Below are 23,624 nucleotides of genomic sequence, written 5' to 3'. Positions count from 1 at the left end.
AAATGAAAAATGAAAAAAATGAAATACCATCAGCTTCTAGAAAAGAGCAATTTTCCCCAAATATTAAATGCAAATATTAAAATATATTCACTCATATTGAAATAAAGAGGTAATAATGACCTCTGTTCTACTCCTCAGCATCATTTAGGACACTACTTACTAAAATAGACATGAGAGGGTCTCATTAAATAAATACAATTTAAACATTCAAAATGATAATCTGTGTTTTTGTGTATTATACATCAAAATTTCACCTGGAATTAACACCACTTCTAAAATCTTGCTAAAATGCATATTGCTTACTCAGGCTTTCCCTCTTTTAGAGGAAAAAGGGGCATGCGATGCTGCTTTGACACCGTATGATGGGAGAGCAACAGCCCAGGTAGTTACATCTTTTAGATCAAAGTCCACATTGAGGGTTTTATTCCCCTCACGTCCTGCTTGGTATCCTTCACAACTTCACTGTGGGATCAGAGAGAGTGAATTCAGCCCTACATTTTGGATGGGCAGCAACGGGACAATTTAAGCCCATTCAGCTGTCAGACGGCAAAGCAGAGCTTGCGCAGAATGCCCGCCAACGTCTTAGAGAAGGATCCTCTCAGCGGCGTTTGTTTGTTTAGATTTGATTGAAGGGTAAGAGGAGCATTTGTGTCATCAGAGAGCTGAGCCAGTCTATGCAGGAGGAACATTCTGAGCGGAGGGTATTTCACTCTGCCAGTGAAACAGTCATTGTTGCCCGACTGCAGTGAATTGCTTCCAAGCTCTGTGATCATGGTTCTGAAGTTATTTTTCTCACCTGAATCACTACAAGCTTGAGCCCCCTGAGAACACTGGGCAGAATCACTGATTCTAATCTGAAGTCAGATCAAGGATTCTAGAGGGAAATTGTTCTAACTGATATGAGAAGAAAGGAAGCAAATGTCTGAATTAAAAAAAAAGAATACATGTGTGTCATCGTCAGCCAAAAAGCCAGCTGACACAGGCAGATGAAATTCTGAAACCTAATAATGCACAGGGCAGTAATCTTTATGGAAATGAATGATTCAGTGCACTATCTAAATCTTTAAATGACACAGAGAAAGAAAAACAGCAATAGACAGGATCGAATTGTAAGCAAAAGAGAAAACTACACCACCCAGGAGAGGCTTTCTGCCAAAAGCACAACGCAGTGGCAAATGTCTTTTCTAAGGAAGGAATAACGTCCATTGCTTCAAGAGATCTTATGCCTCTTGGAAGCCTAGGAGTTTTCTCCATTTTAATGAACCCAAGCTTGCTCTCAGTCTGGCAGCTGAAGGGACCCTATGTTGGATAACCTTTCTATGCCCTCTACTGAAGCCTGTGTGTTCCCCAAACGGGCCAGCACACATCTGACGGCAGTGGGTGCCAGTTTCTCACTGACACGCGCCTTTCAGGTCAGGAGCGGGGTTGGCTGTGCTGTGACATAGCCCTGTCCTTTAGATGCCCCTGTTCTGACAGACTCCCTCTACTCTGATCCAAATGCACAAGCCACCAACAGCCATCACTGGCTTCTCCTCCTGACATTCTCCCCTCCAGACGCCTGGGTGAGTCAGGAGGTGTCCCCTTGTGACGCTGGAGGCCCAGGCCAGCCTCTTTCAGCAGTCGTGACTGAGAACATGCTATGCTCAGCCTGCTGGCTCCACTCTTGGGAGCGTAAAGTATGTGTTACAACAACAAGCACGAGAATCCTGACCACACTCTTCCCTATCTCAAGATCTGTAATGAGAACATTTGAAGTAAATGCACACCATCAGGAAACAGGGCTGTAAGTCAGATTGCTAACAGAGTTTCAGATTTGTGGCTCTGAGACATGGATTCTTTTGCTCTCTGAATCCAGACCCCACACATTTTGGAAGTAAAGCAACAGCCAGAAGATGAGAAAAACAGGTCATGTTTATGAGACCAGCCTGAAGCCCATGACACACTTACGAGTTTGGGTTTTCACTCGGCAAAGAAACTAGCTGTTCTTTCTTCAAGTTCATCGGAAAATATGCCCATTAGTCTGACTCTTTGGCTTTAGGGTTATTGTCTTGGAATCTTCCAAACCAGTAAGAGAAAGATCATTTCATTTTAAACATGGAAGTTAGGAAAAAGTACCCGACATTTGCTAAAGTAATGCAATAAAAAAGTAAGGAAGAAAAATTAGATTAAAAATAAAGGATGCCTCCCCATCCCCCAATCCCTCTGGTTTAATTTTTTTACAGTAGCTTGGGTAACCTTAGTTTCCTGAAAACAGTTCTTTTAAAGAATCCCTGCAAGTTGAGGCATTTCAAGTAGCAGGCCATAGAGTAAAACAAAAAAAGACTTTGGCCACCTCCTATTTCTTATGATTTGACATTCTGTAAGGTGTGACACAGGACAGCACAATCACTCCCCTGGCTTCATGGCAGGACAAAGCACATGGATCACACCCTGTTTTGCAGGTAACTACTGTCATAAGTATCCTTTCCCAATCCTGGTTAATGATGAAACTTCAGATAAAGGTCCAACACCACTTCACCATTCAGGCCGGGGACCCCTGGGGTCATGCTTATTTATAATTGCCAAAGTCAGGGGTCAGGGCCTGGTGTAAGACTCAGAACTGGGGTACAGAGCAGCAGAGGGAAGTGAGTACTTCCCAGATCCCTGAACACAATTAGTTGGCTTTGGGTCTGTGCTGGGGTTAATTCCCCACGTTACAATCACGTAAGTGTTGAAAGAAAACATGCTGCATTTTAGAGTGGGTTTATTTCTGCAAGTGCTCCAGTGTTTAATTACTGCTAAAGTCATTTGGGGTTTTTGACACAGATTCTATTTTAGTAAGATAAACTCTGCATAACCCAGCATTGCCAGAAATGAATTCCTAAGGTAGATGACTAAAATAAACCAGTAATAAATATTGGCTGTTGGAATGGGAATTATATCTCTGTAATGTAGACACAGCATTACTGACTCATTTTCAAATAACAGTCTCTCCCAAGGATTACTGGTCTGAGAGATCAGGGAAGAAAGAAATCCATCTCTCTTTTAGGCAGCAGAATGGAAGAAGACTAAGAACCCACCAGGCAAGGATGTTTTTATATCTGCTTTGCCAGTGCAGCCCCCAGAGTCCGACAGGGGGTCAACTTGGACAGGCTGCACTGAGGCAGAAATATGATATTAAAAGAAACTATCCTAGGGATTGAGGCAGCTGATTCTGGGGACAGTTTTCTCTTATTCCCCTGGAGGGAGAATGTACCCCCAGGTCCACCCAGTGCATCTCATGTGGCATGAAATTACCTTATCAGTCATAGTAGGTGCCGCCATGTTCCTTTGCTGCTTGAAGCTATTGGACTCTTTCAGGCCACCTTTACTCCCTAAGGTCGAATTCTGAACTTTTGGCCCACTAGGTTGAGCTTTACACCTTCTTTGGTGTACCAGAAGGCGGTCAGGGGCAAAGGTCCGGCTACAGTTTGGGCAGGGCATGAGCTGAGCTTGACTTCGCCCCTCTTGGTTGGACTGTCCAGTTGGAAGGGGCTGAGGCTTCTGTGGGAGTGACTGGCGGAGCTCCCTGGGAAGCCGGTCATTTTCTGTTTTCCACTTTTCCAGGCATTTGGGCTCATGGATAGGAAGGGACAGGGTGCCAAATTCCCTACCACAAATGTAGCAGATGAGAGTTCTTGGTTGGGTTGGGACACCACCAGAAGCTTTCTTGAGACCAGCAAGGTCATCAGAACAGTTGGGATTTGGTGCTCTGGGCATCTCCCCCTTCAGCTTGCAGATTCTCTGATGAACAAGAAGACGACCTGGCAAGAATGTGCGGCCACAGGATTCACAGGGCAACAGCTGAGCCTGAGAACTCTGGAACGCTGCCTCATTCGCTGCCTGAAGATTGTAGGACCCGCTGCTGCTGAGAGGCGGAGGTTTGGAAGGTTCTGGCCTCCTCAGGTGCTTGGGCAACTTGCTGTTTTCAATACGCCACTTCTCCAAGCACTGGGGCTCATGAATGCCAAGTGACTGGGACCCAAATTCCCGGCCACAGACATAGCACACCCGGAACCCAGGCCTGCGGGATGGGATCACAGGGGGGCTGGGCTGGCTTTCCGACATAATCCTCCTACTGGACCGTTTTGAGAGTATCACAGTTCCAGGTCTATTTTTCTGAGGGTTTGTCTTTATTTTTGCACCAGGATTGACATGCTCTGTTTCTGGCAAAAGGCTAGAATGAGAGTCACTAGATAGAATGGCTTCGTTTATAAGAAAGGTAGGCTCTTTGGAATGGTGGAAAGACTGTTGCAGTGTGTTGGAAACCCTTTTCTCCTTTCCTCTTTCCATTAACAAAGAAGTCTTCAGTGCTTACTGTGATTTTAGGCCAGGCTCATTCTGGGCTTCTGCTTAGAGTGAAGGTTAGTCAGGTTGGCTGTCCTGGGGTTCCACATCGTAGCCAGTACCTTAGGCCCAAAGACTATGACTCAGAGCTTCATTGCAGGGCAGCAGTCTGGAATGCTGGAAAGTCCCCATGAAACCTCAGATGCCTCCAAGATCTGCAGGGGCAACATAAATCAAGAAGTTATTACTTTACACACACACACACACACACACACACACACACAAATCTTAGATTTTAAGTTGATAAAAAGCAGAAAATTTTTTTTTTTTTGACCTAGTATCCCCTTTGGCTAGCATAGTAACTGGCACATAGGATTTGTTCAGTAAATGTTGAAATAAGTATGAAGAAAATTTCCATTATGAATGGCACTGTTACCGTATTGAAAGCAGTGTTCTTCCCAGAGGAAGACAGAGAGTTACAGCACATCGTAGACACATGTGGCACAAACCAAGAGGCATGGTGGTGAGATCATGGAACAAAGAACCAAGGCCTGTGAAAATGAGATTAATGAAAGTGCAGATCATGTAAAAAGACCTTCTTCCACTACCTTAGGGATTCTTTTTAGTGCCATGGATCCCTTTATTGGTTCTTTGAAGCCTATGGACATTGTCCCAGAATAATAATTTTAAAAGCAAAAAATAAAGTACTTACTATTACAAGTGAAACTCATTTTTTTGAAATAATTTATCAAATATTTTTGGTTGTGATTTATATTTTGCTTGAGCTATAGGACTATGCCAGACTTCTTGTGTCCATGGGCCTAAGGCTAAGAACCCTGCAGAAGAAGTAATGCAACAGTGAATATGAGGATTATCAGGGAAACCCTCAGAGGGAGGCAAACTTCTTATAACATAAACTTCTTATAACATAATCCACTCTTCATTATGGGACTGGAGTATTGACTAATTATGGCTGTAACTGTCAAGCCAAGAATGCAACCCAGGGCTGTACTCTTCCTGGTGGTGTATCTTCACACCTTCCCTGGGATGAGGATGCTCAGACTTCACTTGATGCTCTTTTTATAGCTATTGTGTTCATGATCTTGTTTTATATAGATATATATCTCTATATACATATTATCTATCTATCTACCTGCCTAGCTATTTAATTTCCAAATATCTTTTATAAAAACATGGCTAACTAACAGTTCTCCTAAACCAGAAGAAGGACCTGATAAGATCTTACTATGGGCAGAAGCCAAAGGAGTTTTTACCTTGGGGAAAGGCATGAGTCAGTTTTATCCAGAGTCTACAACCTAGCTACAAGAAAGATTATTTTCAAAAGTCTTAGAACCTTCTTCATTTCCTGAAGGATGACCTCACTCTGGATTAGAGGCTCTTTAGCATTGGCTCCCAGTCACAGAGGGAGCAGTACCTGATCTGAGGCTGGACCCCGCAGACCACAGCAGGCACTTGAGTTCAGGCAGAGCCAGGACAGCCATGCTGGTAATATCAAAACACTGGGCATCGTGTTTATAAGGGACAAAAAGAGCTGTGAGATCTGTGCCTAGTTCCTGTATTTTGGTGCCAAGAAAGGTCTGCATCTTTGCAATTAAGACTATCAAATCAGGTCTGGCACAGAAAAGGAAGTTATTCTTCATTTTGACAGATCCTAAGACAGTGATATTAACACATGTGACAAAAGAATGTGTTGGCCACAAACAGAATGACCAACACAGAAAATGAAGCTTGAAGAAACAAAATTTTCACTTCAGCAGCACCATCCAAAAGAGAAAGCGGTTCTAGAGGACACAAGGAATCCAGTAAAATTATTTCATTAGATTTTAATCAGCACATGGCTAAAATAATCCCCCAACCACTCTGCTTTGTTGGTTCTGGATTTCTTGTTCACCAAGGACCTCCTGTTTTTATTTCCCATTTTCCTTGATACCAGGAAGTTGTAGACAGCAAATTATTTAAGACAAAATGGAAAAAAATCAATGCAATCAGATAAACTTACTTCCCCTAAACTTGATTGAAATCTGTCCCCCTCCACACACACTGCTCCCAGCAGATTAGAATACCCATGACTTGCCCCAACAACTCCTCCATCTCCCTTATGATAAGGTAAGAGAATTAATATTTATTGAATGCCAACTGTGCATTGGATATTGTACTAATTTTTATATACATAATTTTAGTTAATTCTCAAATGATTATGAGGCAGGCATTATTATTTCAATTTTATAAATGAAGAAACTGTGACTCAGAAAAGACAAGCAACTTGCCCAAGACAGTTTCTAAATTACAGAACTGGGAATCAATTCCAGTTCTCTTTGGCACCAATACTCTTTCCATTATTCATTCTGCCTAAAATTCCACCGGCAGAGCTTCTTCTCTGAAGTTTTTATCCCTGTTTTAATGTACAATTCATATGCCCCATGGGAAGAGAACTAAGCTCTTGCCAGCTTTTATGCTCCCCCTTTAGAAGAAGGAAGAGGTTGAGAGGGAGGAGGGGAATAGGGCACAGAACAGGAGAAACCGCTGAGATGGAAAAAAGCAGGTAAGAAATTGGGGCTGCGTTTTCTCTTAAGCGACAGGGATCATTTTATTTTGCTCTGAGTGGTTTACTAGATGAAGTTTTTCTCTGTTATGATGTGCAGCATATATCCTTTTCCTGATCTCACCAACATCCTTAAGAAAAATCTACACGACTAGCCAGGGATGGGGACGGGGGAGTGGAACTGGGGTGCTCCAGGAGGTGCAGGGTGAAAGTGAAGGCTGCCCAAAGAAGTCAGATGGTGTTCAGTTTGCAGCCCCTTCACCACTTTGATTAGGGGTGGATTTTTATGCACACAGGTGCTTGTGAACTGCAAATATTTCCCCTGAAGCAAACATGACAAAGCATCATAAAATTCCCATTGAATCTTCATCCTTTTTTCCCCCACCATCCTCTTTCCTCCAATGTCCTCCTGAAAATTGTCTTAAATTTTTGTCTTTGTGATTAAAGGTATCAATGTATGGAAGATGAGGGAGCCAGAAGCCAGCGAAATTTGGGGGAACTGAGGTGTCTACTGGAGAAATTTGTGATGTTTCTGCCAGTTATTCAGCTATGGCAATGTGACAAGGCACATGGTCAGCTGCTCTGTCCTATAAGTTAGTTCTAAAGGTGAGAGTGCTGGAAAATACTAAATACATACACTTAAATCACTTAAGAATTTGGCCTGTCACCCAGACACGCCATAAAGCAATGTTACTAGTTTGTAAAGAGAACCACTTTGCAAAGCCAACCAGTTTTACCCCATCCATCCGTGGAGAAATGCTCACTCCAGTTGACTTGAATTTTTCATTTTGACCATATTTGCACATAGGCCATTTAAAGAATATCTTGGAAGGCAACACGTTTTATCAATATGATGCCATTTTCCCATGCCCTTTGGGGTTCATGGGAAGTGAGAGACAAACACAAAGATGAATATAATAACCATGGAAATCCAAAATCCACCTTAGCATTAAGAGGTGTTTCTCTAAAAGACAGGGGAAAGAGCACAACCAAAAGTGTGATTAAATCTATTAAAAAGTAAATTAGTGCTTTGAAATAAAATAAATATAAGTGATCCACGATCCCTTCTCTGTTAGTACAGAATGCAAATTCTTTAAAGTGGACAAATGAATAAACAAGAAGGATGGAGTTGAGGCTTATGCTGGTTCTGAGTAAAATTATAAAATAGAAGACTATAGAAGAATATATTTTATATATTATAAAATATAAAATATTTGTCTTCAATATCCTCTATCTATCCCATTCAGCAGCCTCCCCTGCCTAGTACCCACATATACACCAATGAAATCTTGCTTTCAAAAAGAAGCTGATAGTCTCTTTTCTACCAAGGCTTATGAATGATGAGGTAATATCCCTCCCAGAGTCTGGCAGAGACAGCTAGTTCCCTACCAACAGTTATTCTGCTCAACTCCCTCAAGTTAACAGAGCCCCACTTTCTAGCTGGCAACATGATTTCCCAGCCAAAAGTCTACTGGCTCTTCATAGCTAGTGGAAGTATTGTGTGGGACTTGTAAAAACTCTTCTTGAAAAGTAAGGGACACAGCCTGCTCCTCTTTCCTTCCTTCATACCAATGCCTGATGGCTGGAGCTCTAGCACCCATCTTGGGCCAGATTACATTCATGTAAACCTTGACATGACAGAGTAGAAATGTGGATGTACCTAGGTCCCTGATAATGTTAGAGTCATCATAGAAGCTCTGGAGTGCCTTCCTTGGGCCTTATTTACATAAGATAAATAAATGTCTATTTGTATTTTAGCCACTTTTTAAGAGTTTTCTACTCACATGAAAACCTAATACTAATTGAGTTACAATTGCATTTTAATAGTTGTCATTGGCTTGGAACAAAATGAATTCTAATTGTGACATTTCAAGTTTCAGAATAATTTTTTGAAAAGGAAAAAATTTTGAGAGGGTATATGGGGGCAAAATTGACTTATTAAATATATACTTTTCCCTAAAAATCAGGAAAAAAAACTTGAAACTGTAAATACTCAACTAATGGCTCTTAAAAAACTGATTCACAACACTTATTTTTCCAGAATCTTTTAAAAAAAAATGTAATGACATTTGACTTCTGGAGAATAGAAACCTACTTTCTCCATGAGCTTTTCAAAGAGCTAGGAGGCATCATTGTCATGCCAGTTATTAACATATTGTCTCTGTATTCCATACTCTCTTCTCTATATCCAACTTTGTGATGCTGGCACTGGGACTCTGCACACCCCACTTCCACTTTGCCTGCCTGCTCTGCATTATGATCTATCAATACTGGGACTGGGGGAAGAATGTGAGGTTAGAGGAGAAAGAAGATGTGCTTCTTTTTGTAGGGTTCCCTGTCTGCTTTTGGATCCTGTATTACCCCAGAAATACTTCTTCATCCTGGCAGAAGCAGTTTTTTCCTGTAGCAGCAACTAAAACCAGTTTACAATTTTTCCAAAATTTGCAAATCAGACTCACTTCCCCTTCTCCACCAGACAGCACCATCAGCCACTCTGTGCCTCCTATTTGGAAATTAAATTTTTAGCTCTATAGGGTGCTCCTTCTAAGTGTCCCAGTTTTAATAGTTCAGATCTTTTCCCTTTGATCCCTCACCCCAAGGGATGGTAGCTGCCACCTCTCTTATACAGTAGCATTCCCTTTTTACTCTAATTACCTAGGTAAAAACTTCATTCCTGGTTAACAATCTTTATATTAAATTCTCTCTGTTTAAATAACCAGCATGGTTTCTGTCTCCTGACTTGTATCACCACTATCAGAATAAGTAATAAAAATCTGTTCTATTCAAATTGCATGTTACCTTATTATTGGAATAAACATAAGCTCAAATGAATTATTTCATAGCATCTTGGAAAATTATTTGATGGCAACCCTCAAATCATTCAGACCACTAAAATTATATTTTTATAATGTTTACACCATCACTAGCCTTCAAGAGCTAGAAAATGTTGCTCTTCCAACTGTGACTTAACTGAATCAAGTCATAAGCAGAAATCTGTTATTTTAAGCATATTCATATTTTCCTTAATTTTATATGACACTCTTCCACTACTGACAATGCAGCCATAAGGTCACCACTGTCACAGAAGGAGTCAGAGTAAAGTGAGCCCATTCTTAGATCAAAGATGACTAGGAAGTGTTGAGGGAAGCTGGTCCAGATCACCCTGCCCAGTTCTCTGCACTCCCTCTGGGTAGCACCTGGGCCAGTGGCATTTGCAGTCTTCAGGAATTCTGATGTAGGTGGGCAAAAGAGCAACTGGGAACTGGAGGTGGTATGGTTTGGGAAAGACAAGAGCAGTATCTGAAAGTTAAAAAAAATGCAAACACATTCAGAAAAGCCATTTAGGCTGAGGCGTGGCTTTGAGGGACTATGGCTGTCCATGTTGGTATTCCAAGGATGATTTTGAATAGCTAATAAAAAATTTTCCTTTCCTTATCTTTTCTTCACTGTGAAGAATTTTAAACCAAGATATAAGTTCTTTTACTTTTATTCCATCTAAATGTCAGGTGTAGACATAACAGTCTATGGTGTTAGGAAAGCTATGAAAACAAAAAATGGGAGAAATGCACTCTTTTTACCTCTAAGTAGAACCTTCTGCAAGGTCATTTTATGTTGTTAAGGCTCATAATATCACCCTATGAAAGCTATTGTTAGATTGAGCCTGTAATTTTCACTCTATATTGAGTATCCAAATCACAGAGTACTCAAGAGTCATAAATGCCACACAGGTATGACCATGTAATTGTAATATTGACATCTGGAGTGTTGGAGAACTGGTTATGGAAACCATCAGTATATCCACATTAGAGGACTATAGTGTATAGAAATTCAAAAGATAGACAAAAAAGGCGGGGGTGTCAGGCCACTGAATAACAAACAAATCTACATACCATATTATCTGACATTTGGGACAGTTCTATTTCAGTAAGATAATTCTATTCCTATAGCTCTTTCTCAAGAATTTAAAGGAGCGGTTCATAAGCTAGATCTGGCCCATAGATATATTCTTTTTGGCTGCATAGAGTTAAAAATGTTTGAAGTAGTTGGCCTTATTTTAAAATTGGGAGATGTCACACAAAATTGGGATTTTTGTACAAAACAGAAATAGACTCATAGACATAGAATACAAACTTGTGGTTGCCAAGGGGGTGGAAGGTGGGAAGGGATAGACTGGGATTTCAAAATTGTAGAATAGATAAACAAGATTATACTGTATAGCACAGGGAAATATATACAAGATCTTATGGTAGCTCACGGAGAAAAAAAGGTGACAATGAATATGTATATGTTCATGTATGACTGAAAAATTGTGCTCTACACTGAAATTTGATACAACATTGTAAAATGAGTATAAATCAATAAAAAATGTTGTTAAAAAATTGGGATTTTTGGTTTCTTTTGAAAAGGTGTAAGATCAGACCACAGAGCTCACATTCCAATGTGGCAACATCGAACATAAGCTGGGGTTCTGAGTAAGGGCTGAGCCTATAGCTCGGGTAGCCAATCTTCACTCTTGCAAAGTTTCTCATCAGCCCCTTGTTTCATTAAATCACAGTTCATGCTTGATTTTCAACAGCATTGAGTTTGTGACCTTTTGTGATTCTTGCTTTAAAATGTACCTTTCCTCCATTTTTCTCCTCAGTTAAATATTTGAAAATCACTCTAAGGAGCACTGGCCCTCAAAAAACTGAGGATCCAGTTCAATTATCTGCTTTTCTATAGCAGATAATTACTAAAAACATGGCATATTTATCAGTAAAAATTCAGAAGGGAAACATCCTAAAAACAGTTGAGTGAGGATGAAATACTTGGTTCTAGGAGGGAGGGAAAAAGCCAAGGCAAAAGAAAGAATCGGTAGCCTAAGAAGGAATTTTCATACATTATTAAAGGGTCACAGGAAATGATGCAACTAGGAAATGATGCAAATAATTTCAGAAAAGAAAGAAAAACAAGCAATCAGTGTTTAGATCAGTCACAGGAGAGATGGTAGAAGGGGAAGAAAGAAAGAAAAGAAAGAAAGAAAGAAAGAGAGAAGAGAGAAAGAGAGAAAGAGAAAGAAAGAAAGAAAGAAAGGAAGGAAGGAAGGAAGGAAGGAAGGAAGGAAGGAAGGAAGGAAGGAAGGAAGGAAAAAGAAAAACATAAACAGGCAAGAAATGTGTTTTGGAGACCATCTGCACTTTTTGGAAGGATTCCCATAATTACTTAGTTATCCATTGATATAATAAGAACTACTCTTCTGCTTTAGTCAGCAGCCCTTGATTTACCATTAATTGACTCCCCAGATGAAGAATGTTGAATGTCTTAAGTTATTAGCCTAAAGAAAGAAGCAGTCAATAAAAAGGACCATAAATAAGCTATTAATAATATAGACTATTGTTGCATTTCCAAGATTTGGCCTGGAAGTACTACCTAAGAGAATTATGTCTCCTTGGAGGGATTACAGAATTTGGTGGACTTTTTCTTTCTGCCAAGCTGACCATTTTGTCAAGTACCATATGTAAGTTAGTTTGAACTGAAAATGTGTAAGAATAGCACAGTAATTCCTTCTCAACAAAGAATGAGATATCCAATACCCATAAGTGTCTACATTTGATGTATTATGATAAAAAAAAAAGTGGGGAAAAACTACAGATACCCTTGTTTTGGTGTTAAATTTTAAAAAGAATTACAAATAGATTCATTGTTTATCAGTTCCCATCATGTGATATGCTTGCACAGAGTTCCCACTGTCTTCACACTCTTGATTTACTGTCTTGGAGGGCTAACAGTGCAATATCTTTGGCACAGACTTTCAAGCCACAGAATATTAGTGTCAGAATTGTAGTCACTTGACTAGTGCCTCCAGGTGGAAACAAACACAATAAAGAATACAGCTGCCCTTGAAGGGAGCTTGCTGGCCAACATAGATTGGCATAGGACAGATGGGCCTCACTGTATCCTGGAGGAACCTTTTAAACCACATCATCCACTTACCCTACAAAAACCTCAAAGTTGTGCCTGAGCTCTACCCACTTCCAGGAGGTCAGTGCCTCCCGAAGCCTGGCTAACACTGAAATTGATCATCATTACCATTCATTACAAACATCAACACCCTTTGTTAATAATGCTTTCTCAATCCAAAGCTGTTTCTGAAGGAAGTCCCTGGGAAGAAAGTCAAAAACAGGACCGAGCCCATAAGGCAGGCTGGTTTTCTGTTGGATGTGTGAATGAATACGCCTCTATTTTCTGATACATTTAGCACATCTTCTCTGGTGTTAGACCCTGGAGATTCAGTAGTTTATGTACGCCCACCAGGTGAAGGCTGTTTCTGAGCATCAGCTTTTTGTTGTTCTTCTCCCCACATCTCTCATCCTCCTACGTAAGTAAGTCATTAGAAAGCTATTGTCATTCATTCAACAGCTCTGAATTTTGTGAACAAGGAACTCTTTCACAGGCCAGATGTTGATGGTTCAGAATCCTCCACTACAACCTCTCATTGCTCAGGAAATCTTACATAGGTTATCATCTCCCGCTGGAGAAAACCACTAAAAGGAGTCTCCCAGTGTCTAGGAGAAACTTGTTCTCAAGTCTCCACAGCACAGGTCAAACATGAAATGTGGTGACAGCTCTTTACTTGCTAACGTTCTTAGCTTGTAGTTTAAATTTTTTGTGGCTTAAAGTTTACTGAAAGCCTCCTTCCACCTCATGTCCAATATGTATCAAATAGCAAGGAAGTCAGTGAGTATTAACTGCTTTGTTCTCGTTCCCTTTAGAAAACAAAAAGATCTGTGTGTATTTTACCGATGATCATCCTAAGTCATACCTAGGATCAGAAAGATTGGAATATTTGATTTGAAGAATTCAATTTAAAATCAACTCTGTGAATCTGTTTTTTCCTCTTTCTTGTATTTTCCACAGGCTCTTTTCCCATCACCTGTGCTCTCTTTCTCTTTGTTTCATTGTTTCCATGATCTGTCTCCACTTTAAGTCTAAAAGGACAAGCCAAACACATCAAGGACAAGGTGCCATCTGCAAGTGAGTGGAGAATGTGGCATCCTGTGGTTCACTCCTCAGCTAATTTCCTCAGGAGGGATAAAGACAATGCCAATCAGCTCACTATTAGAAAAACGTGGCTTATATTTTAACTTCATTATATTCTGGAGAAACCAGGGTGAGAAGTCATGGGCCCAGTCTAATTACACAAGGTCTCAAAAATGGAGACCCTTTCCCCAATCTTGTGAAAGATATGGGACAATGGAAGAAAAAAGGGACTCAAGTAGCCATTGCTGACTTTAAAGGTGGAGGAAGGGTGCTGTGAGAAAGGATTGTGGGTGGTTCTCCAGAAGCTGGGAAGGGCAAGAAAACAAGCACAGGGTCTCCAGAAAGGAACACAGTCAGTTACTACCTTGATTTTACCCCAAGATACCCATGTTGGGCTTCTGACTCACAGAACAGTAAGATAATGAATTTGGGTTCTGGTAAGCTGCTAATTTTATGGTATTTTACTACAGTGGTAATAAAAGACTAAAACATCCCCAAAGAAAGAGATCAGTGTTATGAATGCAGCCTTCTGCAAAAATGTTCCTCAGCTAGTTTTGACCCCACTGTGCCCTAGAATCTTAATAGTCAGCTCATGGTCACCCAGCTCTAGTGTGCACTGGAAACACCACCAGGGGGACCCTATCCCAGGGGCCTTGCTGAGATGCCCCAGTCAGCCGTCTACACTGAGAATTGTAGTACAATTCACCCTATAGTAACAAAAACATAAATATTCACATAACATTACAGAGTGGGTTCCAGAATCTCTCTCTAGCTCTTGTGAGAACCCTCACCCAGTGTGAATGAAAAAATAATCCTTCAGATTTTGCATTCTCTTCAGTGTGGTCTACATGCCTTTCCTGTCCACACATCAAGCTTGCTGTCTCCTGTCCTGTGTGATTCTATCCTTTGTTATGGCATCTACATATTTACAACTGGTAGAATCCTTACTATTTTCCTCAGAAATTTGACTTTAATACACTCTGCTCCTGGCTACTGACTACATTTCTTGTCAAAGTGCCACATGTATAACTTTTTCCTTCTCTCCTTCAACTCTGTTCTCAGGACCACAGTCAGCCTTCTCTAACAACTTAAGGTGGATGTTTAAACCCTTCCTGGGTGGAAAGGGTCACTTTCAATGTAGAGTCTGAGCTGAAAATACATTTCCTTTTGTGGAGTCATTTCCTATTTAGAATTGTAGGGAATCGGAATACGCTACTTTGCCCTAAGGTTTACTTTGAGCAAATGAGAAGCAGATACAAGAACAGCTCTTTGCCCCCTGCCCCTTTGCCTAAAAGCAGGACATAAATTTGTAAAGGTGTCACCTTTTCCTGTACCAGGAAGGGCAGAACTCTTCACACCAGGCGACAACTCTAGACTCTAATCAGCCCAGAGATGGGTACCAAGAGGAACCATAACAACATTACTAAATAGCATTTCTCTTCTACTAGTTTCCTCCATATATTTACCTTCCCACAGATTGCTGCCTCTAACAGCCTAAATTCCTTTCTCTTTGTCTTGTCATATCTCCACAAATTTATTGTTCTTTGTTAAGATGCTATATAAACCTCTAGTTATGCCCACCCTTTGAGTTACGCATCATTGAGTGCTTCCACGTGTATGCACAATGCACTTGTTAATAAACTCAACTTTTCTCTTGTCCATCAGTTTTTTGTCAGTTTATTTTGTAAGCCCAGCCACTGAACCAAATAGAGTAGAGAAATGTTTCCTCTCCTCCAGAGCCCCACCATAAAAAGTAACATACTGCAACACGACACTTTCTGCTTAACTCCATTAAATGGCATCAACAAATAGCCCATGGTCATACTATTTAGCCTGTCTCATACCCAGTAAGTGTGCACTACATAAGCATGAGCAAAATAAAAATGAAATTTGGAATACATGGTACAAATACCATGAGAACGTTGGAGATGCTGCCTGCAGTGCCCAGAAAGGAGAGGTAGATTTCATTTAAATACAGGGGTGAGACTGAGTATTTTGTCCATAATTAAGGCATATATGAAACTTCTCCAAAGGCAGAAGAAGGTCACACAGGGAAGATTATTGCATTAATACATGTAATCCCCCCAAAATGGGACATTCCTTGCTGAAAAGCCTTATTACTAATCTCAAGAATTTTAATTTCACTATAGGAAATGGGGAACTTCTACAGATTTTCTTATGACATTAATAATACACAATTGAAAAAAAGATTGAGTGAGGAAATCTGGAGAACATCTAAATTTAACATTTAAAGACTAAGCAAAGTAAGTTCTTCGGTTTCCTAAAAGGATCCACTGCAGAGTTTACTCCAAAAGCAAACATTTAGTAGGAAAAGAGATCCCTCTGATTTACAAAATATAATTAACACCTAACTTCTTGAGACTATGTGTACTACACAAAGCCAGACTTGCATGTGCGTTCCAGTTCTGAAATTATGTTTAATGTTGGTTCAGACAGTTGCCTCCATGTCCCATCTTATGTTACTAGTAGCTGACATACGTCTAAACATTTTTGCTAAAAATCTTGACAAATACTTCTGGACAAGACAGTGAACTTCTGCTGTAGAATTTTGCTGCATTTAGACAAGAGCTTAAGGAATGAAAGAATTTATTTCCAGCAGCGTCCTCCCTTTGGATGCTAAACCAATCTCCATTCCCCTTTCTGTGTGTCATGGGCTCAGTTCATTCAGATCTTAATCAAGATTACATTATCACAACTGGGAAATAAAGCCCAAATTCAAGCAAGCTCTGAAATACATTGGTACAGCTTAATTTGCTAAGTAAAAGAAGAAAAAGTGGCTTATAGCCAAGAATCCAGCAACACTTTGTTAGTCCCCACTTTAAAGTATTTTTGCATGTCCCTCCTATAAACTCAGGTCTAGTTCAAACACTAGCTTCAAAATGCCTATCAGCTATGGAATCTTGGGATATATAACCTCTGTGTGCCTCAGTTTCAACTTACGTTTGGTAGGATGATAATACCTTGCAGGCTATCGTGAAGGTTGAAATGTTTAGTATACTTTCTGGTAGGTGGTATGATATCATAATTGTTATTATATGATTTTAGTATGTCTTCCTCCCCATATTTGTATACATAATCCAGCAGGCTGAAAAATATAATTAGAAGACTAACTATAGATTTCTAAAATTATTCTTCGTTTTTCTAAAATATTCTGAGGAATTCCAAAATTTTCATTCTGCGACTAATTCACACCACATTTTAGTCACAGTTTATTAAAAACAATTCCAATCTGCAGTCCTGAAAAGGAAGAAAATACTGAAAAGCTATAAGAAATATAAGTACATTTTCTAAAATTATCAAATCAAACCAGTATGAAATATTTTAATCATGCTTCTTGTCATACTGCTATTCTCTGTTAAGGAAACTTGCCCCACTCTCTGGAGAGGTGGTGCTAGGTGGTCAAGTTCTCTAGCATAGTACTCAACTCTCAATCCCCAATCTAAGCTGATTGGATCGGAAGCTGGGCACTGGACAAAGGCTGCCCATCATAGGCTCACCGGTGGTCTAGGACATGGCCTGACATGAACAGATGAACTGGTTGAATCACAATTCCTTTCTTGGGAAGGATAAGAGTAATGGTTGCTAAAGCAGAGAAGACACTGGGAAAGAGCTGTGAAGTTGAGCAGCGGCATGAAACACCATGGCCCATAAATAATGCATGAGAAGAAGACAGAAGAGGAGATGAAGTGACAGTGGGTGAAACAGGGGAGAGCAGGGAAACAGGCTGATGTTGGGAGACTCAGGTGAGAGTCCCTAAGGGGTTGCCACTGCTGCCTGTGCAGAAGACAAATGATGTTCTTTAGTCTTTCTATCTCGCACTACGTCTAGAGAATAACTGTGATCCTGGAACTTTGTGATAATCCTACTAGAGAACAGAAGAAGCCTTTGTCACAATGCTCCAAATAAGAAATGAGAAATCATATGTTACTGCTGTCAGTGATGGCAAGTACAAAAGAGGTAGCAGGTCACCTCACAGGCAGTGACCAGGCCAGTCTTGCAGAACTTGACTGCAGATGGGCCTCTTTCTTCATCTCACTTAAGAAGGAAAGCAGGGTGGGGTCTCTAGTTCTGCTCAGACTTTTGGAAAAAAATTCAAGAAAGAGACCTGATGCGTATAGGGCTGAAAAGCCAATGGGGATAATACCTGATTATTAACACTCTACTCAGAAGATATGAAAAGAACTTGGTTAAGGAGCTCCTTTGACTTTCCCCTAGAATTCTGAAGCTTTTATGAAAAACAACCTACTAGTTATGTTGGCCTGGAGAACAGAGTCCACTCAACTCTTTGGCTAGGGATTCCCCTGGAACAGGTAGTTCTTGTGCTTCCTGAGGCCCGGTTGTTAGATTCCCCTATTTCCACACATGTATCCTCACAATAAATGCCCCATTGTCTCAGGACACCTGAGGCCACTAAGAAGGCCTGTCTGGAACTGGATTTATGTAATAATTCATTCAGCCCAGAATGCTGCCTCTGGCAGTGGAGTCCAGAACAGATACTTTGTGACATAATTTTTGAGTTCCCAATACAACGACCACCTTTTTCATTAGAGATATTTCCAAATAACCCAACCCTTCCATCTATGAGTTAACAGGCTAATTAATTATTACAATATGTTTACTTCACATGTGTAACTGTTAGGATTGTGTGTCACTGCAAATAAAAAGAATCCTAATCCAGTCACTTAAAGAAACAAGAGCATATATTTTTATCAAAGTATGGAGTCTTTTTTGAAAAAAGCAATCAGATTCTCAATAATATCAATGTTTCAGTGATGGTCTTGGCCTTTCCCAAGGATGCAACTACTGTATTATTACTTATTATTACTATGGCATTATTTGAATTATGTGCTTCTACTGTTGCATACAGAACAGATGGACCAATCCTAGGGTCCCCAGTCCTAGGGTCTAGTAGAACTGTTTTCCCTGTGGGTTTTCTGTGAAGGTCTGTCGTTAGCCCAATCCTCAGGTGAACTTTTCAAACAATTCTGCCAGCCTAAGGACACCAACAATACTCACCATGAGCATCCTCTTCCTTTCCTTCTCCTCCTTCAACTTTCCTGTCCTTTCAGGCCCACAAGTCCCATCTACAAGGCTACTCCACTAAAAGACATAAATGGCACATAACTCCTAAGGTGACTAAAAAGGCTTTTCCTTCATCTCTATCTTGAGAATTATTTAATTTTCCTGGATTTCAGAGTAGGAAGGTGCAGATGAATGCACTTAGTAAGTCCCCATTAACTTTCCATGGGCTTTAAAAATTTCTCAAGGTTTTACTTTATCTGTTCAGTGTTCTTTTCTTACAGTTGTGTTCTTAAGCTTCCATTTTAGTGCCGTAAACTAGTTTTCACTTTTTTGTTATAGTTTTTCTAGTTTTCTAATTTTTCAAATACCAGGATCTTCTAATACCACAATTATATGTCAAAAATACATTAGGCTGAAGTATCTCAAAATGCATAGATTTTAAATCTGTCTTATAGATATTATGTGGAAGAATGACACAATTTCAGGCTACAAATCTTGATCCTTTTTGGTTAATTGTAAAATTCCAGTTACAAAATTAACATTGAAATAAATTCAGTCATGCTAAAGATTACTAAATTGTTGGTGAATTATGACAGAACCTATTTTATTTAGTGAAGCAATGAATAGTGTCTATTTCAGTAATTACAGCAAGAACAGTATTCTTGGGTTACTTATCAATAAGCTTTTTCTGGGAGTCTCTGTTGAAAAGTTTATTTGGAAACTTCTTGTCACCTGTAAATATCCCAATAAGTAAAATAATCAAATTCTAGTTGACGTGGTATTTGACATAGGAAATAGGCTAACTGAAGAGGAAAATGTGGTTTTAATTTTTGTTGATTGAAATGCCATGTGTTTCATATATAAGATGGTTCACTTGGAACTGAACAGAGAGAGCAATCCAAGATTTATCTTATTTTAATGTTGCACAATCATTTGGTATTTTTGAGAGGAAGTGCCATGAACTGATCCAAATAATGTAAAAACTAATTTCTTACTTCACATTTCTGATTTTAAAATGAGCCTTAACATAAATCACTTTTTCACAAACCAAATACAGGTATTTCCATTTTTTCCAAGGAATATATATACTTGCTTGGCAAGAGGCTGGAATCTTACTCCAGATGCCTTCTAGGTCAAAGAGAATATACCGATAATCATTGTCAGAATCTTCACTTGACAATGAATCAATGCCAGGATGCCAGCCCATCTAGCACTTATTAGGTAATGATATGCTGGATTGTAACTAAGTCATATGGTATTAATAAGGACAACTGTTGACTGAAAATTGAATTCTGAGTCTTTCTCCAATTGTGTATTTATTCTATTTTCAACCCTCACTAGATTTCATTTTGTTCTTTGTTCATTTCACAGTGATTGTACTAAAATAAATTTGACCACATCTTTTGACTTGGGAGATGGTGACACTGGTGGGGAGGGCAGGTGAGATGAACATGAGGATGTTTTCCTTTGCCCCAGCTCTCCAGCTAGGTTCTAGACCTTGTTGTGGGCTTATACAGGGGGAGCTGAGAGCTGGAGAGGAGAGCAAGAGGAAAGGTAAAAGGGACTAGTAGACACTCTAAACAATTTTAAGCATTTTTATTCCTATATGATTGCCTATTAATGATTTGGCAGAAAAATAAGCATCTTCTTGTACACCAGTCATCATATTACATTTTCTTTCTGCTCACTTGCTCCTCTCCTGTACTTTTTGCTTTTTGCATCTTAATGCCTCTCCTTTCCTGTACTCTTTCACTCCTATCTCCATTTTTCCACTGATACTGGATAATATTTTATGATATGCTATATTAATTCACAGAGAAAAAATTTTGTATATACCATTGATGTAGCTGGTTATTCCTTTTGGATATTTTGCCTACGTCTACTGCCAAGTAGGTGAATGAATGTGCCTTGCCATCTACATGCTGTTTCAGGCATAGTATGTGAATAACCACTCCTACCCTTTAATCCATCTTTTTTCAGAGCAGTCATATTCAACTACTTCAATTATAAAACAAATCCTAAACCTCCTTGACTAAATGTTTCATGATTATTGCACTACTCTCAAAATAAAATCCAAACTCTTGACCATGAAGGTCTCTGGAACTAGGTGCCTCCCTGCATTTCTGCTCCGGTCTCCCTTTACTCTCTCCTGTCTGCACTGTGCTTCATCCATGTTCACCTCTTGGTTCTGCAAATAAACCAAACCCATTCTCACTCTGGGGCAGGCCAGGAGAGAGACTGGAAAGGCTTTGCACATGCACTTGCCACTGCCTAGAATCTTCCCCCAGCTCTTTGCATAGCTTTCTCATTTCATTTCTCAGATCTCTGTTTAAATATCAACTCAAAGAGACCCTTCCTGACTACTCTTTCTCAAGTAATTTATCTCTTTCTAAAACACAAACACACATGCACAGACATCATACAGACATACATGCACATACACATGCACACATGTACCATGTGAACGAAAAATACTGCAAACCATATCAGTAAACAAAGAATGCTGAAGCTGTCAAGTCATCAGCCACTGCCACCACCCCTCAGTGAAGACAAGCCTGCAGCCTGGCCTGGTAGCCACTCACAAAGGTGCACCCTGAGGGGACTCAGAATAAGAAAGGAGAGGATACCGGCCTAGATAGCTAACACAGAAAAGCACTAAATTCTTTAACTTGACCTGTCTAGTTTTCTTTAGTTAACAAGTAATCTTTTAACGTTCCAACTACCTGGTCTTTGTTGTAAAATTCCTAAATATCTTATCTCCTCCCCTACCTCTTCGGAGCAGTCCCTCAGAGCGATATGAGAGGCTGTTATCCTAGGCTAGAGTCCTCAGGATTGTCCACTGAACAAAACATAACTCTCATAGCTGTGCATTTATTTCAGTCAACAACCACTGCCACACCACCAGTATAGTTATGTTACACAGTTATGACACTGCTGTTTATTTTCTGCACAGCACTTAAACAGCATATGTTTTTGTCTCGTTTGTTTGCTTACATATGTAGTATCTGTCTCCTCCACTTGGATGTAACCTGTAAGACATGAGGGGTTTGTCTGCTCCCTACACAGCTGTATCCTCAGCACCTAGTCCAGTGCCAGGTACGCTGTGGGCACAGACAAAATATGTTGACTGTTGAATGAGCTGAGTAAGATTAGCTTGATGTTATACTAAATTTTTAAACAAAAATCAAGCTCATTATTTAAATAGAGGAATAAAAATAGAAAAGGACTTTGGGGAAGAAAGGGTTAAATGCTAATTTTGTGGTATTGTCTCAAATCTTAGGGATATCTGAACATCTCACCCTTTTTAATCCTCCTAACAATACTAACTCAAGGGATTAGTATTCTAGGTTTAGAAGTGTAACTACAGACAGTCCTTCATGTCTGTGGGTTGCACATCTGAGGAATTAATCAACAGCGAATTGAAAATATTAAAAAAAGAAAGTCTGGAAAGTTTCAGAAAGAAAACCTTGAATTTGCCACACACCAGAAACTATTTACGTATCATTTACCTTTTATTTACAACTATTTATATAGTATTTACTTTGTATTAGGTATTACAAGTAACCTAGAGATTATTTAAAGTATATGGGAGGATGTGCATAGGTCATATGAAAATATTATGCCATTTTATATAAGGGACATAAGGATCTATGGATTTTGGTATCCACAAGGATCCTAGAACCAACCACCCAAGGATACTGAGGAAGGATTGTCCACATACCAAATCCAAGAGACATGAGAATCCAGCCAAGGACTATGTACCAGACCAAGCCCTGTACCTCAAGGTAAAGACTGTTCATCAGTTAATGAGCCACCACTATCTCTGGCAGGGAGCTGCCCCTGAGAACAGAGCTAGACAAGCCCAACAGAGGTGGTCTTATGACTAGGTAAACACGTGCACCGACTGCTGTACGACTAGGTAGAAAACTGAAGTAGAAACAGAGCTGGGCTTTCCTGAACTGGGTTTATTCATACTTTGTCTTTATTTAACACATGCGTTTTGAGTGCAGATGACTTTCAAAGTTTAATTCTCCTTCAAAGTCATATCTCTTCTGAAAAGAGTCCCAAATACTGGGTATTCAGAGGAAGAACAGTTTTGAGGCCACAGGCCTTTAAATGACAACGTATAATTTGGAAGATACTTCATCAGAATACCTTGAAGATTAGAACAAGGGTTGCTAGACTCTGGCTCACTGGTTAAACCTGGCCAGCTGTCCACCTCCTTTGGTAAATAGGTTTTATTGGAACAGAGCCAGGCTTATTTATGTATTTATCTTAGACAGTTTCTGCCTTACAACTGAAGAGCATATGGCCTACAAAGCTTAAATTATTTAATATTTGATCATTTATAGGAAAAGCTTCCTAACCCCTTAATCAGAGCATACAAATGAGACTCTATTTTAACAGTGAAACATCCAACTATTAATCAATGTGAATTTATAAAATAGCACTTAGTGCAACCAACAGCCTACCAAGTTCTGCTTGCATAGAACACCATCAGGCTCCTCTTAGAGTCTTCTCTGAAATAAACAGATTTGCCTGCACTGCACTTGGGATATTCTATTTGCAGTTTGTCTTCACTTCTAAGCTATTAACAACTTGTCTCTTTTACATGTCCTCTTCTTGTTCCCCCAACATGGCATATGCCTATTGCTGTACTTGTATGCTGTAATATCTAAAAAAAATACTTCTC

General features: G+C 39.7%; 1 protein-coding gene across 2 annotated transcripts in view; it reads right to left on the bottom strand.

Annotated features, from left to right (window-relative positions):
* Positions 1-23,624, bottom strand: part of LOC102512466 (zinc finger protein 474) — an 83,793-nt gene that overhangs the window by 20,907 nt on the left and 39,262 nt on the right. For both annotated transcript variants that reach the window (XM_032476577.1, XM_032476578.1), the window contains one exon: positions 3,277-4,520. In XM_032476577.1, the coding sequence (XP_032332468.1) occupies positions 3,277-4,311 (1,035 nt within the window). In that variant the 5' untranslated portion in view covers positions 4,312-4,520. The remainder of the gene's footprint in view (positions 1-3,276; positions 4,521-23,624) is intronic.

The sequence above is a fragment of the Camelus ferus genome, chromosome 3 (assembly GCF_009834535.1).
Source record: "Camelus ferus isolate YT-003-E chromosome 3, BCGSAC_Cfer_1.0, whole genome shotgun sequence".
NCBI lineage: Eukaryota > Metazoa > Chordata > Mammalia > Artiodactyla > Camelidae > Camelus > Camelus ferus.
The sequence above is the reverse complement of the archived record's forward strand: the minus strand, read 5'-3'. Positions and strand labels throughout refer to the sequence as shown.